This window comes from Leptosomus discolor, chromosome 2, assembly GCF_034619465.1.
Source record: "Leptosomus discolor isolate bLepDis1 chromosome 2, bLepDis1.hap2, whole genome shotgun sequence".
NCBI lineage: Eukaryota > Metazoa > Chordata > Aves > Leptosomiformes > Leptosomidae > Leptosomus > Leptosomus discolor.
In genome coordinates this window covers 29,340,825-29,360,072 of record NC_141392.1, presented here as the reverse complement: position 1 = coordinate 29,360,072, position 19,248 = coordinate 29,340,825, and the positions used below count along the sequence as shown (strand labels likewise).

General features: G+C 37.9%; 1 protein-coding gene across 5 annotated transcripts in view; it reads right to left on the bottom strand.

Moving 5' to 3' along the window:
- PLCB4 (phospholipase C beta 4) overlaps positions 1–19,248 on the bottom strand; it is a 92,615-nt gene that overhangs the window by 16,109 nt on the left and 57,258 nt on the right. For all 5 annotated transcript variants that reach the window (XM_086460816.1, XM_009946915.2, XM_009946916.2 and 2 more), the window contains 6 exons: positions 17,814–17,902; positions 17,461–17,611; positions 14,707–14,756; positions 14,521–14,586; positions 6,683–6,798; positions 2,030–2,105 (listed from right to left, as the gene is read on the bottom strand). In XM_086460816.1, the coding sequence (XP_086316942.1) occupies positions 2,030–2,105; positions 6,683–6,798; positions 14,521–14,586; positions 14,707–14,756; positions 17,461–17,611; positions 17,814–17,902 (548 nt within the window). The remainder of the gene's footprint in view (positions 1–2,029; positions 2,106–6,682; positions 6,799–14,520; positions 14,587–14,706; positions 14,757–17,460; positions 17,612–17,813; positions 17,903–19,248) is intronic.

The window sequence follows — 19,248 nt, the reverse complement described above, 5'->3', positions numbered from 1 at the left end:
GAAATGCCGAACAACTGTTAATTAATCAAACTCCCACTTTATCAGTGTAATGCATTCAGCACCTCAGAATTTAATCTAATTTAATTGCACCTACATTCATCTAGCATAAAAGTTAATTTCCCTATGGACTTGAGCACTGTTTTCCAACCTGTTGCTTGCAAACCTCTGAATGATCTCCAGGAATAATTCAAGGGCCCACACATAGCAACTGAAACAAAAGAAGTCTGTGAGAATACTAAAATCGGCACATAATCTGGACAATTTCGATGGAACCACAGTGAGCAAGACATTCAAAATCACTGACCTAGAGAAAACCACAGAGGTAGAGGACTTGCAGAGTTCTTCAGGAATTATCCAACACACAGAGGCCTGGCATTGCAAAGGAGTTTACATTTAAGTTTCCTTTTAAAATGTCATCCTAAAACCTGACATGGGAGTGGACAAAAATCAATTTTTTTTCCAGGTGTATATGAAATTGAAGTGAATCAGTTTGAAAGTGGGATTTTAAAAGAAACAGCTCAGAAACTGTGTACAGTTGTGGAAAGGGGAAACATGAGTCACGTTTATTTGATCTGGAAGATTAATGAACGCTTGGATGTCCCTTGTGTACAAATCACACCTCTTAACTCCAGACTGTGAATGACACAGGTGAGAAGCAGAGATCACAGCAAAGAATTTTCTACACAATGTAATGCCAAATGAGTTTCGGAGCTTATGTCTGGATGACAGAGAGCTAGTGTTGTTTAGAGAGTTTATTTCTTAAACTAAGAAATGAGTGAATTTTTTTTTTTTTTTTAAGTTGTCAACAAATTTGCTTTTCTTTAAGGAAACAGTTCTGGACTTTTCATAGGGGAAGGAAGCCACATCCCTGGAGACGTTCAAGGTCAGGCTTGATGGGGCTCTGAGCAACCTGACCTAGTTAGAGATGTCCCTGCTTATTGTAGGGGGATTGGACTATACGACCTTTAGAGGTCCCTTCCAACCCAATACATTCTATGAAATAGGGAGATGAGAGAGACACAAAATTTTATTCCTGGGGGTTTTCCTACATCTTTGGCTGAGCAGGCAGCAACCAGAAAGAAACCTTGTTCAGGAAAATAAGATCTTCTCCATATGAAATAATAAAATCAAAGAATAAAATTAGAAGAGAAAAATTAACTTATTCTAATCTTAAAGATGTGGCTGCTTTTGTTTGTGTTTTCTATACTTATCTGATTCTTTTCAGAGGTTTCAGCTTTTACGGTAACTCTCCTGTACTGTGATCAGTCTCCTGTACTCTCTTCCCTCAAGATCATTTTGTACATGGATGTGTCTTCTCGTGTACCTGCCACCCTCTAGTTTGGGTATCTTTCAGAAACTTCAAAGCATGTCAACAGGTGGTAGATAAAACTTTCAAAGGAAATATGTGGTCGGTGAGCATAGTAGTGGTACAGTACAGAGGAAGCAGCTCTAAGCAACTCAACGTGAGCCATGAATTACAGCTTGAGAACTGCTTTTTCAAATGAACTGAGGCTGAGTCTCAGAGCACTTTCATTCTCAAGCACCTTGCAGGAAACAATGCAGCTAAGCAATGGAGAAAAAAACCTATTAGAGGTAAGAAAGTATTTGGTTCAAGAGCAACTTGGACTCCTCCTTTCCTAAGAGGCAGACTAGTGAGTGTTGTCCATGGTGACAATTATGGAAAATGAAAAAGAAACTTCTTTATGTATATATTTTGGGAAAGTATTTAGCATCCAAATTTCAGAGAGCACATATTCTCTTTGTTTAACTAGAACTGATACAAATGACCAGTTTTACTTCATGAGGCATGAATATGGTACTTTCTTCAAAAATTTCAAAAGGGCAGGAAATTGATGTTGCTTTTTAAAATTTTAAGAAGCACTTTTAAGACTCTCAATTACTCCCATTCTTTTCAACACATTATTATTGCTGAAACTTATTCAAATGCTTCCAAGAAAATTAACTACCACTTGGGTCTCAAAATCGCTCTTTCAGATGTTGCATGTGTTAAAATTGGCCATTTGCTTACCTTCGATTTGTGATCTGATGTTAGTGTCTGAATTTTAATTTCCGTTTCTTTCTTCAATTCAAGACAATTACTTCCTCTAAAAAAAGGAAAATTGCAAATGTGTGCCACAAGTTAAACATCTTCCCATTCAGTCAGCTCTTACTAATTAAAATGTTAATCAAAGTTGAAGTGCTGCAGCGTATTAGAATGAAATTATTTCTTCTGGCAATTTATTCACAACTTACAAAATATTGTTGGATTAATGATCATTCAATTCAAACACCACACGATTAATTCTAGATTGGCCCAGCAATTATTCTGTTGCTGAGGATATGTCAAGTATCTCCATTTATGGTACTTGGTTCCTTTTCCATGCTTAAAATACCTTGCCAAGAGAAACCAGTTTCTGCCTGAAAACTTACAGGCATATTCATTGCCTTGACATGATTTTATCCTCTGTTTTAAAAGTAATCTTTTGGTGGTTGTTGTTGGTTGTTCTGTTTTGTTTTGTTTTTTAGTTTGAGGCAGAAAAAAAGAAGTCATTTGAATAACTACCTCATAGGGCAATCTGGGCATACTAAACTTGAAAGCTTATTGAAAGTGTAAGTGCCCTTCTGTGAGAAAACAGAGGTGAATGGGTTGCAAAGAAGGGGACCTCATTACCCTTGCAGATCACACCAACCCATGTGGATGAATCCAAGCCATTAGATACCTTACGTGACTTGGAAAGCAACAAATCTTGAAGACAGCCCTCACTCCTGCAATAAGCTGAATATAGCATGGCCCTTGTGTTTGGGTAAAGTTAATGGGGTTGAATGTGAGTTGCAAAGCTTGTTTAATGCAGGAGCGGTGGCATGATTTTAAGGAACAGGCTAGTAAAACTCCTGCAGAGGGCCCATGCTGAAGCTCCCCTAACGCGCCTGTGGGTTAGGAGATGGATGACTTCTACCTCTCACCCACTGAATTTCCTTCACTAAGCCCAATTACTTACTAAGCCCACTTGAGCTGTGCACTGGGTGGGACGGATGTACAGAAAAACTATTCCATTGCAGCTACAACAGGAATTTCAATTACCGACTCACAAAAGTCAATACATTTTTGAAGGCTCCATCTTTACCAATCTTCTTGTTCCCTTTTTTTGCAGTGAAGGGTTTTTACAACAGAATACACATACACACATTTGAGGCCTCTGGTTTTTCTGTCTGGAATAATACAATATATTGAGAGGAGTCCATTTTAACATCACTGTAATATTCCTGTGTCTGATCATCCGACATGATGTAAAATGGTGTAACTCTGAGTGGATGAAGCCACATTCATTTTATCATCTGAAGCTGGCCCTAATAAGAATGGTTATTGCTTGACTGCAAGTAACATTAATCCATGTTTGCTCTAGAAAAGGAGATTTATGAAAATCTTAACACATTTAAATCCCATTTTAATATCAAAGTACTGCAAAACTTATGGAAATTAGCAGAAAATGTTATCATCAAACAGTACCAGGAGAGCCCTTACTGAAAATAGTAGTGTAATGTGCCTTGTGTTCCCAAGGGCCACCAGAAGGACTAGTCATTTATTTTCTAGTGATAACAAGGAAATTTTTGTAGAGATTTCTAACACTCATTTGACACTTTGGAAGTAACATAAAGGCATAGAGATAGGTTCTGACTACTGTTACCTCTGCCTGAAAAAAAAACCCAAACACCTGGAAAGAAAGTGTCTTTGATTACGCATGTGGGTAGCTGCAATCAGAGTCTGGCTAGAATTCGTATATGATTTGTCATACACTGTGAAAGAGACTGCTTTTTAGATAAATCAAATGTATTTTATCCCCTAAATTAGCCTAGTTCAATCACTGGACTTTTCAAGAATCCCAGACATCAAAACCACCAGATGATCCCTTCTCTGGAAATACAGCTTTCATTGATCTCAAGGCAACTTCCAGTCAGGCTGGACATCATGAGAATTGTCCCCAACTTCAGTGGCATAGCCCATGTTAAACCATCAAGTCACAATTGGGAACAAACACCCAGGAACAGCCCAACCCAATGTCACATGTCCATACCCATGCACACACATACACTTGAGTTTTTACACAATCCCAATAAATCACAACAATCTTTATGTGCCCTCAACTCCATTGCCAGAGTGGGAACACGAGCATACGTATCCCCATAAGCCTCTCTGAGATTTATAAGCATTTGAAGTGTACAACAGAAATAGCACAGGGAGCAAAATCCTGTCCATCTGTCAGTGAATTAGCATGCGATTAAAAAATTCTACTTTGGTGAACAATATGCAGTTGACATTTGTCACACCATGTGGCAGAAATGGACCATGAAAAACTGCACCACAAAAGTCAGAAGAAAAAGTCTTCTATACACCTATCAAAAAGCCTTTTTCTCAGGAAGTATCTGACAATTTCAATATGAAAGCCCTGAAAACACATTTTGCATGTTCTTTTGGAACTTTTAGAAACAATAAAAGTTGTAAAATGATAACCAAGGAAATGGAGCATGTCCTGCACTCGCTGAACCCAGGACCCCTTATTCATCAGATCATTTCAGTTTAATTAAGTCTCAACCAATGTGTTCACTTTTAAACATGTCCCTACGTGTATTGCACAGCTGGGGCAAAGAGAAGTGTGTGCATAAGCACCTTGCTGAATGGGCTTTCAGGGCTGCATACACAATGACCCTGAAGGAAGCCCTTAAAACACTTTGATACAGAATTTAAAAGTGTTTTCACAGAAAGTCTGTGCTGATACTGTATCTAATTATCAGCCAAATCAAGTCCTGATAGTTATTCTTTTAACACTGAAGAGCCATCAGCATCAGATGACTGAGAGCTCCGGAGTCCATGGAAAGTACGGAGTCATGGCGAGGAACTGTGTTTGGCTGTGGACTGAATCTGCTTCTGGAGCGGTCATTTCCAACTTTTTTTTTTTTAAAAAAAAAAACTTTTAATGATAATTTAAAACTATCATAAAGGCTTTGGTGTCCATGAAAGAAGATATAAAATTAAGAAAAGACACCGCAAGTGGCCAGTGAAGTGATCTCAAACTGGGAATCAAATTAGCAACTACTTTTATACTTGTCCCATTTGGGGTTGGGCAAGCATTGTTACCCAGCACTTTCCACTACTGACTGCACAGAAACAGCAATTACCACCTTTAACTTTCTAACACACCTTCATTTGCTGTTTTGCCTAGACAGGCAGAGGCACTGGCTGCTTCTTGTGATGGCCAACAGGAATACTGATTCATGACTCTTCTGATACGAGATTCTTAAATACCATAGCACAGGCAAGCCTTTCTCCCCCCACAATAATTACAGTGCAATGTCCAGGGCTTAGTTCACTGCCACTGTAGTAAATACTCTGACGGTAATTATAAATCCAGCTATATCAATAACCTTCTGCTGTGTTATATTAAATGGAAATTGAATCAAAGCCACATTAAATTAATTAGTCCTGTAGTTGTTCCCTCTCTGTTTGGAGTAGTAGTAATTTTCTGGAAGGAACTACTTGGATTAGAGGTATTTGAGTGCTTACAGTTCTCCTTTCTTGGACAAAAAAAAAAAAGCAATGTGAGCTTTTTAAAGAGTTTGTCAGCTTTTAATAATTTAGTGAGGAGAATTCTCCTTATCTTGTTTATTTCTGACAGTTTTATTCCTGTTCTGTTTCAAGTTTATACCATGCACACTCAAAAACCACTGCTATTCCAAATAATTTATGAAAAAAAAAAAAGTATTTGTAGAAGAATCCAATGCCAAAGAAGCATCTATGTTAAGTACCCAGTGACTGAGTTGCTTGCAGTAGTTGTTGCTAGATGACAACAACATGAAATTAAGGCTAACTATTAGCATAGCTTGATATTAAACTAAATAAAGTAAGTCCTGCTTTAGGTCACAATATTATAAGTATAAACTGCTGTCACAATGAAATGCCAGTCAGGGTGAAAGGTGGAGATGAGAAACTGCTGCCAGATTACATGACAGCAGCAAGGCAACAGCAGGTCCTGCTACATAATCCCAAATGGGACTGTAAGAGGGATATTTTATTGAAATCACCAGTATCTTCTGGGAATTTTTCTGGTACAACTCAGATTCACCCAGATAATGTCCCAGGCCATCAGCTAGTGCAAACCAAACCAGCTTCACTGAAGTCAAAGGAGTAATACTGGTTTATGCCATTGGAGGATCTGAAGGTTGATTTGTTAAAAAGAAACTTCAACTTGACAGCCCAGCAAAACTGTATTATTCTAAAACCTTCAGGATTTAGAAGCCAGCTTTTTCCCCCAAATCAAATCATTGCTACATTCTGATCATTAGAGCTATTGAGGACCTTAGTCTGCTCTCACTGGACACAACAGTGACATTCTCCGGGGAATGCAGTGAGACCAGACCAGACCACAGAGACAAAAATTTGAGGCAACTCCTTCACTTTCACTTTTAAAATTCTAATAGTAAAAGACTAGAGAAAGGCAAAGTGAGTACACAGCATTTATGGTCCATTGCTAGAACCTTCAAGTAGCTCATACTCAGTTTGATACAGGAGCCTGGTTCAAGCTGCAATTAATTCATCTGAATGACCTTTTATGAATGTTTTATTCCAGACCACAAAAGTATAAAAATCTATTTTAAGTCTAAAAAAAAAATTAAAATAATATCTTACCCCTTCTTCTTGATTGCTTTCTCTAACATTTTCTCGTATGATACCTTTTCTTTATCATATTGTGCCACTATTTTGTCAATTTGTGTGCAGTGCAACTTCTGCATAGCGCTGTGCTCCTGGAAAACAGTAGGACCTTACAATTAGGTTGCTGGATTTTTAATGTTTAGTTTTCTTACAGTGTAAAAATATCAGTGTATGAACAGATAACTTTGACAATGGAATTTAATCTGGTTCAGCCATCTGGTATTATTAAAGGTTCCAGATATTCCACCATAACCACTAAAACATTTAGTGTTTGAAAATGAAAATCTGTAGTGGACCTTAAAAATACGCTATACCTTAAAAAAAAAGAATGATGGGAAAGAACTCAATCTTTTTGAATAAATACCCATTTAAGTGCAACATAAAAAATCATATTTACAAGCTCAGATCATATTATTCAAAGTTTCTGAATGCAGAGGATAACAAAATTTAACACTCTAAGTATCTCACACTGAATACAGTGCTAGCTCCTCGGACACTGCAAATCAAGTAGCTCCAAGTCCAAACATTAGCTAAAAATCAAATCAATAGCAACTGACATTCTGCAGATCTGGCCCGTGACCCCTAATGACAGCAGCAATATTAACAAATTCCACCTTGTTGCAGAGCATCTCCCTTTGCAAGTGACAGTAAGCCGTGCAATACAACTTTTAACTACACATGCAGCCTGCAAATAATAATTTCCCCCTGGTTCCCTGCCCCCTGTCCGTCTATCATGTCCCCCCCCCAAAGGGGTACCTGTGGAGTATTACACATCAATGCTAACCCCTAACTATAGTTACATGACTGACTTTGGTGAAGTGGCAGAGGAGGTTATCTATGGAAGGGGAGGAAAAAACTGTTCCTATGATGAAAAGATGAATCACTAGTGCACGTTATACCCTTGGGAACTAGACAGTTCCTTTCCATCACAAGACTGTACCAGAAACAACACACTTTGCTTAATGCTTACGTGTAGACCTCTTATTGAACTTGGCTTTGTATTCTCCTTTATCAGAACAGCTGCTCATAATGATGCAAATATTTAACCACCACAGAGAGTACTAAATATTGAATTCATATTACAACAGGAAAAATTGGTTTTTGTTAATTTACGTTATTTTATTGATATCAAATTGCTCCACATTTTATCTAATGTGACAAAAAGCCTTGCATTACTTAATATGGCCTCTTCCAGGACTTTTTGTTTTATAACTCATTTTGCATTTATTCTACCCCTGCTATTCTACTGCTCTTTGTTACTATTTTCTATACACCTGTGTTGCCTTACCACTGTTTCTTCCCCTAAGAATACTAATTAAAGACTTTTACATTCAGTTTTACCAAAGTATTAATACAAATGTTGTGATGCTTTTAAAAATATAGCCCTGGGCTGTACCTGAGCACTCCAACATCTGCCAAGTTGTCCCCCACCCCTGGGGAATGCATACACCTTCGAAATTTGTATTTAGAGCAGGGAACTGAATTTTCTGTTCTACAGGGGATTTAAAGGGAAACAAATAGACTCCATCAATATTAAAACATGCCGGCTTCATCAGGGAGCATTTACACTGACTAACCAGGCAGGAGAAGATATGAACAGTGAAAAGAATGACATAAGCTTGACAGCACCAGCCAGCCACAGATGAAGTGACTGAGAGCATCTCTCAGACTTACCACTCTCCCCTAGATGAACAGAACAGTACAACTCTTGCTATAAAAGACTAAGCGCAAACATTGCAACACATAAGACATCTGCCCACTCATGTGACACTCCTCCATAATCTCAGAGGGCGGCACGTCATGTAGAACTAGAATCCCTGCTTTTCCCTCAGGACAACCATGATTTAAGCCTTCTCTCTTTGTCACAATACTGTAATCTTTTGCAGACTCCCCTCTACTGCTACTTACTGCTCATACACAACTCTATCTTGTATCTGAAACATATATTGTGTTATATATCATATCCTCCCCCATTTCCTTCCCTGGTCCTCCTCTCCATCCAGTTCAGGGAACATGCATATGTTTGCGTACAATATAAACAGAGCTGGAAGAGGAAGACGGGCTACTAACAATCACCACATGCAAGGTAGAAAGAGTAATAGGAGTCAACTCCCTACCAGAGGGCTCTTGAATTATATATGATCTTCAGCCCCTGGAACACTATTTAAAATGGGTTAGCTGATGCAAGTTTGATTTTCTGTCTATGCTCAAAGGAAAATTTATCACAGCTAGATGCTGTGTCCCAAACTTCTGTCAAGATTCCAAGAAATATGAGTGGTTTTGTAGCATCTTAAAATACCTTCAGTATATTTTGTTTTCAGATGCAAACAAAGTTTCAGGTGGTAACGTGTTCTAGATTGATTCAGAATATGTTTGCAGATAGAAGTCTCCTCAGCTATGTGTCTCATGATTTCCTCAAACCCATTGATTTTGCAGTTTGAATTCACATGCCTTTTACATGAGTATTACAAACTGAAGCCACAGTTCAGACAGGGTTCTGAGAGGCTACCTAATTGATATAAAAAGACTCAAATCACACCAAGACTACTCATGGGAAAAAGGTAAAGAATCATTTATAGTTCTATTAAAGGGGGGGAGTCACAATTCAGAAGAAGTAGTAAGTTCCTGTGATACAAACTGTTATTCCTGCCTAGTATCTCCCTAAAGCAACACAAACACTCCCGTGTACAAGCAAAGACTGAAGTCTGGAGGATTCTTATTACAGAATACAAAAATGAGGGAATAAAGAAAAATAAACTATCATTTCCAAATCAACAATCCATTTCACAAGCCTTTATTAATCTAGAGTCCCATAGTCTTTCGTACTGTCACTTTTGCATTGTGAAATGGAGATTTTTTTAATGTTCTTTTTTCACTAATCTTTATTTCAAACAGTACATATATTCAATGTCAATATAAATCTGCAGGAGATGAATTCTGGGATTTATATTTTTGTGTGGTAATTATGCAGTTCTGGTTACTGTCTATGGCCATATTAAACTCCTTAATGGGGCACCAGTGACTATCACTGTCTTATCTGAAACCGCTAGAACTGTATACCACAATTACTTGTTGTGCTGTTGACTGTTAGAGAATATTTCCAAGATAATCCCTCACTATCCTTCCTCTTCTGTCTAACCCAAGAAGCACAAAAACTACGTGACATCCCTGCAAAGTATTAAAATTCAGTAGAGGCCCATAGAAGTGGGCTGCTAACAGATGAATTCAGTGACTGAGACTCTTACATATGCACATCTCCTTGCCTTTATAGCCCACCTACCTGTCACGCCAACCCAGATAATTTACCCAAACAGTACTCAAGATCTAACTTGATAAAAGAGATACAAACCAATGGACATCATTCAGACACATCAGCCATTCTGCAGTTGCACAGTAATATTCATACTGGGACATCAAAATTACTTCAGAGAATGTAGGCATGAAATACTTTATTTCAAAAGCTGACCAGTACCAGTGTTTTTATGAATGCATTGTTTAAAGGAAAACATCTCTGCAACATGCAGAGGTGGCTGAACATATTATTTTTAAATCACCAAAAGCACAGGTTACCAGATCCAGGATTCCAGAGAAAGTTATTCCTAATACGGAATTCTTTTAAATCGTGATTGTTTCTTTCATTTGCGACTCTCTTTCAAAAGTCAAACAAAAGGAATACTACAGCATCAGATATTGATAGCTTGCAAAAATAAGTGCCACTATAAAAGTATTCTGTTTTGCTTGTTGGCAGTCCTGTCTACTGGCGTCAGAAGGTGCATTTCACATGTCTGGATTTTAAGCAAACCCATGAAGGACAGAACATCTTTGTTGCTTTCTGTACTTTCAAAGATCTTGCCGCTACTGCCTTACTGTCCCTTAAATAATGGCAGTATTATAAATGATGTAAAAGAATGTAATCCATATAATGGGCCAATAGTTTCAAACTCCTCGCAGCAGCTGCTAGTCTACTTTAAAGTGACAAAATATGACCATAATGAAATCTGTCACACAGAGAGAATCCCAGGGGTCTGGCCTTTCTGGTACCAGCTTCTCAGATCCCACTGATTCCTATGGCACCTCAATAATCTCAGGCAATAAGATAATGCTCACAGTCATTTCTTTACAAGTTCCCATTGTGAATGTGAAGATTTCTGAGAAAGTTCACTCATTTCTTGACAGGGACATTTACTAATTTTTTCCCCCCCTGCCCCACCCTATAAGACCAGCTTTGCTCACTGTCTAACAGATGAGGAAGAATTTGCCCTAGCAGTTAACTACAGAGAATTATATTTAATCCTTGCAACGTTCTCCCCCCAAATACTGTATTTCTTACAGTATCAAAGAAGTCTGTGCTAGCTTCCCACTCCTTGGCTTTTTTCCTCACTTTTTAAAGAATTATGTCCCACATTCTTTGCATATCTGGCAAACCTACATTGTTTTCTCATGGTGACCTGTCTCATTTCAGATTCAGAATGCCTTGTTAGGTGAAACTAGTTCACAATGCAAGTAAATAGGCTGAGGTTCGAGTCATTCATATTCTTTGCTCACAAGAGCAATCATGCATTCTTCAGCAATCCCAACAGCAGCACAATGCTACGCAGACTTACCTTTTCAGACACTAAACCAGTCTGGAGAACATTCACTCTCCTCCCTTCAACTCTCTCTTCCTTCATAGCCAGGCCACAAACTAAGCAGAGGATTTGGTTCAAAAACTAGAGGCAACAGCTCTGTTGCAGAACTGAACAGGTTCTTAAGACTAGATACAAGAAGAAAATTTTTTATGATGAGGGTGGTGAAACACTGGCACAGGCTGCCAAGAGAGGTGGCAGATGCCCCATCCCTGGAAACATTCAAAGCCAGGTTGGATGGGGCTCTGAGCAACCTGATCTAGTTGAAGATGTCCTTGCTCACTGCAGGGGGGTTGGACCAGATGAGCTTTAGAGGTACGTTCCAACCCAAACTGTTCTATGAGTCTAGGATCCTACGAAGCAGAGAAACTACACTTGCACACTGACTCTGAAACTGAACTTGCTGTGAAATATTAACACTCTCCAGTATTCACTAGTTTGTCCTGCCTTTAATTTCTACTTGCTCTATTATTCCCTTACCATCCTTCAGGATTTCTCTGAAAGCATTGTCTTGTCTTTTCAGAGCTTTATATATGTACCTTTTCCATGATTCTCAATCCTGAGTAAAATCTCAACTCTTGACTATTCATAGATTTTGTGAAATCCAAAATTCTGCATTTTTTTGCAAGCCGCTAATCTGACATTAGGGAATGGGCAAATTTAATTCTATCACAGACTGGCTACCTAGTAATGATACCGAGAACAGTGACCTTTCTGCCAATCTAACGATCTCTACCCTGCTTAAACTAGATGTCTTATTTTTACTACATGAAAGTGAAAAGAGGAACAGTGAAGATTGTTCCTCCACCTGCTCACAAACACCCTTCTTTTAAAAAAATGGATTAGTAACAAAACCATCATAAAGTGAAGTCATAGTGTGTGATGCATTTGTTTGTGTGTATACGGGGTATTACAATTGTAAGGAGCTATGCCATGTAGGAAAAACACATTAGTGATAATATGCAGAGGGAGGTTAGGAAAATGTTATCATGGCTGCTGGTGTCAAGATAGATGAAACACTGAACAGAAGTAAAATCAAAGAAACACACAGTGTTGTATTCTGAAAAGCCCGACACCAGCTAATTTTTGTCTTAATCTGGAAATGTGGTACCTGTAACAGTCCTATACCCTGACAAAACAGAGACTGACATGTTTTCATACAGAGCAACCAATCTCCGCCAGCCAGCATTTCAGTGGAGCTGCTAATCTCTACACTGAGTGGATTCCGTCAGTAAAAGGAACTCTTACTGCTATCATCTGCCTTAACTAGCTCTGCCTAGTGCTACCAGATTAGCTCCTACTCCACTTAGATCATAGCTCCTTCCTCTCAACTTGCTTTCTCTTCCACACTTGCATGCATTCATTTTCCGTAACTCATTTTCCAAGTCCAGCTTTAGATGGAAAAGTATTGTAACTTTTCTTTCCTTAAAGAATATGAACAATTCACTTCTGTTTACTTGTTCCTCCGGATCTCTGGAGTTTCTATGGTTAAATGAGAGGCAACCTATTTGTGGAATTTCAGTCTGCTTCATACACAGGCTTCCTCAAACTGATCATGGATAAGTAACTGCATAGCTCTCCTGCTCCATCCCAGCTGATAAAATGCATTAAACTCAGTGATGAGTACACCAAGCACTTCCCTAAGGTCATCTGTGAGCTAATATGGCCACACGTTTCTGCTCAGACTCTCCTCTCCAAATTCAAGAGTCGCCCTTATTGAAGCCTTTAGCAAGGCATGCTCTAGACAGGCACTTTCTTGTTAGGACAGACTCGCACTCTGTACTTAAGACCAGCAGGGCACAGGCTGGCTCAGACCTAAAATAGCTGTGCCTGAGCTAATGCTGAAAGCCCTTCTGAATGCATAGCATTTTCAGATAGTGGCTGGCAATTTTTCCTTCAGATTAGAGGAAGTAAGCGCAAGCCTGAACAGATGGATCATTTTTTTTTTAACATTAGCAAGCACAGTCTTGGCTAAGACACCCTTATACTACTGTGGGTCACATATATCAGGAACATACATCATTGAGTATGACTGTTTTCTACACAACCATGGCACCATTTTAATTTGCAAAAAGTTGCTGTAGCAAACTGCTGGATGTTTTCCAAGGAATGAGAAAGTAGTGTTTAAAAATAAGAAGCGCCCTAAAAGATCTATGAAGGTCTAGAAACTGTCCATGCCCAGAAGTGTGGATGACAGACACTTTTTCTTGAGCATGGGCTTTGCATACAACACTAAAATGGAGAAATCACTCATTTCCCTGCACAAAGTCAGCAAGGAGTCTGAAATGTACCTATTTAATTTTCTTATACTACTTCTAATACTAGGAACCCCACAAAAGTGGCAATTATTGAAAGTAATTTCTTCATACTTCATTGTGCAGACATAGTCCCACACCCAAACAACAGTCATGAAAATAAACACAAAGACTGATATTAAAAATGCCCAGGCAACTACATTACATCAGATCTGCAATGAAATCTGCAATCAAAGAGAGCAAGAGAATAGCCGCCCCAAAAGCCCAGAATGGATTAGGATATACTGCCAAAATTCAGAATTTAAGATACTTTCTTCACTTGTTAAATCTCTTTCTGTAACAAGAGTAATGGTTTTCTAATGATAAAGGGCAGGAGAAAATAGGCTGTGATTTTCTAATGTAAAGTATATCTGTGACAGTGTATGTATTTGGGACATCACTGCCAACAGCACCAAGCAAAAAGCTGACAATAAAGTTGTTAATACAGATATAAGTGAGGAGGAATAGTGTATTTCATTTTTCAGTTACACATTCCAGTTCTTTTCAGCGATTTTGCAGTTTCTCCAGTGCCTGTCTTCAATGCAGCACCCTCTCATGTTGTTACTGCCTTTTTTTTTTTCAAGCTGCCTGTCAATATGTCATGCAAGAGGGAGCTAGATAAAATCATTACCTGAAAAAGGTGAGCTTTCTATGCTTATATGGGTCAAACAAATGCGCACTGAAACTCAGGGGGACACACAAAGGGTTGCTAAAGGGAAAATTTGCTCACTAGAGCGTATTTCAGTACATTTAAAACACATATGCCTTCCTTGGTGGCCCAACTACTGTTCCTTAGTTTTGCCCCTACAATTTAATTAGGAGCTATCTGTGCTAGTGAGCGCTGCAACTTTTTTCAATTAGAATGTGGTGCTCAGAGAGCTCTTAATGATCATACCTTTGCATGTTTCTTCTTTAAGGCATTCAGCTCTTTCTGTTGTTTCTTTAAATGTTTTATATAAGCCTACAAAAGAGAGGTTGGATCAATTTTTCTGTGGTCATATTGACTTTAACCAGATAAAATCCTGGCTACTTAAAACAAAAAATTAGGAACACGTCTCAAAAAGCTTGTGTCCATACTTACCTTCATTTGCTTTAAATCTTCTATCTTCACTTGAGGAATAAGGTCTATACCTAGGAAGGTATTGATACAGTTTATCTAAAACTTCATACATACTAGTATACCTCATACTTTTAAATTTGAGTTTTACCTCAGGAACCTACATTTCAGTTAGCAATTAATCTTTTTCACCAGATAAAAAATAATCATAGGTTAATGAGAAAATTATTCATCAAGATATAGCTAAGATACAGTTAATTTCCTTTTCAAATGCACTGCTCAATCAATTGCCTTGTGAAAAAAGAAATGAATCAATGAGTGTATTTTAATTTCTTACAGTTCTGGACTGAAGTGCCAAAACACAGTAATCTATGAATCGAAAAAGCTCCTTTTCTGAAAAGACAGCAAACAATTTATGTACATTAAAACTGAACCACACAAACTTCAGAGTTTTGGTCCATAGCTGGAGATTGCTCTGGCACCCCTTGTTTCAGGGGCTGAAGCTTCTTGGGTAAGGTTCTACATGACCACATAAAGGGTTAAATGGAGGTTAGGTATACTTCTCCTGAATTAAACCGCAAAAATCGTAGGAGTGAAAACTGACCTGCAGTCTGTATGTTAATGGCAGTAAAAATTTGCATTTTGGTTAACACCAGGCTATGAGAAATGCTGCAACAGTACAAGACTAAAGGAGGGTTAAAATCGGTGGAGAAAAACAAAATCATAAGAAGTGAAAATTAAAATGTAAATTCAATGTAACATGCAAATCTATCACACAAGACTAACAGTACTATTTAGATGAATGAAAATACATTTTGATCACCTTATCTGTAATGCAAACAAAAATCAATCTCATTTCACGTTTATGCTTTAATAAATGTTTTGTGACATAGGATTTTTTTAAACTACTAAGCACATCCTACATGTAATCATTAATAAAAATGTCAATACAAAGCCATCAGAGTTGTAATGCATAGGTTTTCTCCAAGCTTTTACACAAAATTGTTTGCTTGTACATAAATACACTGCAAATGTATTTAGTTACCTGCTCTTAATAGTGTCTGTGAACTATAAGATTCCCGTGGCTTGAAAAGGACTTTTTGCCTTTTAAGGTGAATTTAACTGAAAAATATTCAGACACTGTAAAAAAAAAAAAAGGCAGGGGGAGGCAGGCAATCTCCTTAGGGAACATGAATCTTACTTTCTTAGAAGCATAAGATTCTGATCAATCATATGTTATTAACATTAGGCTAGTCAATGAGACTGGAACAGATTTAGGCACAGATAGAGGCTGAAGTTTTCAAAAACACAAATGATTTAACTGTTACTGAAAGTCAGAGAACAAAACACTCCAACATTCTTGTGCATTTGAAAAGCCTTCCCCAGACACCCTACATTGCTGGATATATAATTTCTAATAGCAAGGTGAGTTTTATATTGTAACAATGGTAGAATTATTCAGATCTTAAAAGGTCAGAGATAAGTAATACAAAATAAGGATCGTTACCTGGGATATAAAACCAAATAGCTCTAATTTAACATGCAAAAATATGGATAAAATGTTTGCAGACAAGCATGTGTAAGTACTGAAATCTCAGTTTAAGTCCAGGGCTGTGTCAGGCACACTGTGTTCTAAACAAACTTCCTCGGGATCTTATTTTAAAACTCAGACGTGTTCACTTGGTGCACCAGGTCTGATTCCATGGCAACAAGGAATTAGTTGCCAACGTCAGCAAATTTCATGCTTAATTAATTCACAATAAAACTAATATTTGTGATGATACATGAAATATGAAAACACCTCACTGCATAAAATAATCTGGGGTTTACACCAAGGAAGAACTTTGAAAAAGTCCAGGTGCCAGAGACAACCTGTTTTACTGCCAAAATTGAGTCCAGAGAAACTGCATCTTTTTTCTCAAGAGATCCCTTCACATGTGTGTATTCAGCCATGGCTGCTTAAGTTTAAGAACAAGAGCAGTCAGTGCTCCTTTTAACTCTTATCAAACCCTTTGGGCCAAGGTTGATGAGAGAGAGTGAACAGATTCTAATTCTTGTAGCCCATTAACAGAAATATTTATTGTGTTTCATTTGGCTGTACAAATTTGTTTTCTCACTTAATCTTCATTACCTGTGTCGATATGAGAGAAAGAAATAATCCCATCTGACTCTATAAGGTGATTTGTAGAGTGAACAGTGGATAGTGAGGAAAAAATACTTATTCACTTACAAATGGGCACATTTAATAAGGATATCTTTTACAATAAACATGCCATTTCCATAATCACTATTCTGATTAAAACCACACATCGAAAACATTGCTAATTGTTGGGAAATCTCTACAGAGTCCAATGAATTCTAAATACCTTTAATTACTTAAATCTGCAACTCTGCCAAGGGATTTGTGGAGGAAGAAAAAAAAGCAGAAGTTTTTCTGTGGATTATACCAGAAAATAGTAATTTCTTTTGGTGTTCCTCCAGTAGATCTCTAGTAAGCTACTCCCAGAGTCACGTAGGTTACTACTATTGGCAGTAGGTATACAGGTACACAAAGAGGCCACTTAGTAAAATAAAGCTGTAATGGCTTTATATAGCCATTTAGTAATATACAAAATTTATTTGCAATTATACAAAGATCACTCTCAAGGGCAAAAGAAGTTACCTTCTAAAAGGGCAAGAATGAATAGAACCACAAAACTACAATTGAGTAATGAGTACTTCTCTGTGACTTTACGAATCACTTCAGAACTGAGAGCGTGGCACGTGATTTTTGTCTACCTTTCTTCGCGTCGGTCCCAGATCCAAAGCCTGCAGTAGTACTTGGTCGCAGTTCAGAGCTACTCTGAGGCGTTACGTTGGCTTTGGCATTATTGGCTTTTCCTTTTCTATCATTCTTTGAAGTGTCATTTGGTACATCAGCTATATCACTCTGCAAGAAGCATTCACATCATAATAAATAGTCTTGCAGTACCTAACATAAGCCAATGTATTTCAGAGCAGGACAAAGAGACTTGTATTTGAAAATGAGAAATGATAAGGTAACATGCATCAATTGAAGAAGGACCAGTTTACTTTAAAAAAAGAACATAGCATGAACATAAATGGGCTGTTTGTCATTAAGTTCTACTTACGGTTTCGATACCCATTGCTCTCATTTGGTCTGCTCTTTTTTCTGTGATAGACAAAAATTTCTTTGGATCTGATAAAGCATCTACAATATCTGTAAGAAAAAAATAATCAACTTTTTGTGATCTTCAAAGGCATTTGGAAATTAATCTTTTACAAGAGCTTTAGTCTACCCCTGAGTTATGAACCATGGCTTGCAGCAATAGTCCAGCTTTCCATAGTGAACTTGGCAGGACTGAAAGTGCTCATCACCACAGCACTGGAACACACTAGGGACATGAATTAGCTTACAATGCACCAAAGGAGTGGTATTAATCCAGGTACCTTATTTAGGAAAAAAACAACTGACTCCATCAGACCGAAGTTACCCTAACTTACTCCCAGCTGATGACACTATAGTTTGAGACCAGAATGAGATCTCCTGAGCCAAAAAGCACTAATAACTTTGTCTCTTGGTTATTTGTGAGGGTGTTGACTGACTTGGGACTGCAGGGAATTGTAGAAAACGCTGTTGCATTTCGCAGCTAAATAGCAGTTTCAGATGGGTGGTTAAAGCAATTGAGGAAATCTGTTCCCACTTGCCTGTGTGATGCTCCATGTCTGTAACATGACAGGCTGTGAAATGGCATTTCTATGAACCATAATGACCAATATTTGAATCTTGCACATGACACAGTACCACTACTGGTATGACAGCACTACCCAGCACTGGATACCATATAGATTAGAGAATCTGTTTTCCAGATGTAGTCGTAAATGTGCAACCATAGGTTTACAGGAAAAGACACATGAATCTTTACCTGCATATTGATTAATCCCTTTGCATGCTTAATTTTGACAATCAAAGAATTCACAAATGGCAAAGAAGGCCCTCCACAGCAAGAAATGATTTTACAAAATTAAACCTATTCAGCACCTACAATAATAATGCATTCAGAGACCACAGCAGCGATCTGTTTCGATGATCCCTCTGAAACTTTAACTTCAGTACTATGGAGAAATGGGTCACTGGTCTCAGTTAATAAAGCCTTCCTTGTCAGAGCAGTAAGTTAAGAAAGGAATTTTGAATGCTGAAGTTCAACTGACTCAACATTCACTACAAAATATTGTTATTTAATTAACTCTGTTTTTTTTGTCACGACCGTTAGGAGGACCGTGGACAGCACTTCACTTTCAAGGAAGCTGTTTCTTTGCAGAATGCTGCAAAGTTCTATTTTTGGCTGCTTATGAGTAAAAGATAAATGCTTTTATACCCTTACATTCTAGACGGTCTCACTAGCATAATAGGCCATTATTTCTGCAATAACAGTTTTGACATTCACGGTTTTCACCATCATTTGAATTTTGCTCATGTTTCACGTCATCTCTTCAGCCATTTTCAGAGTGAGCTTACAATGATGCAAGACTGAGAAGCTGGTCCACTGACCAGGTATGCAAAAA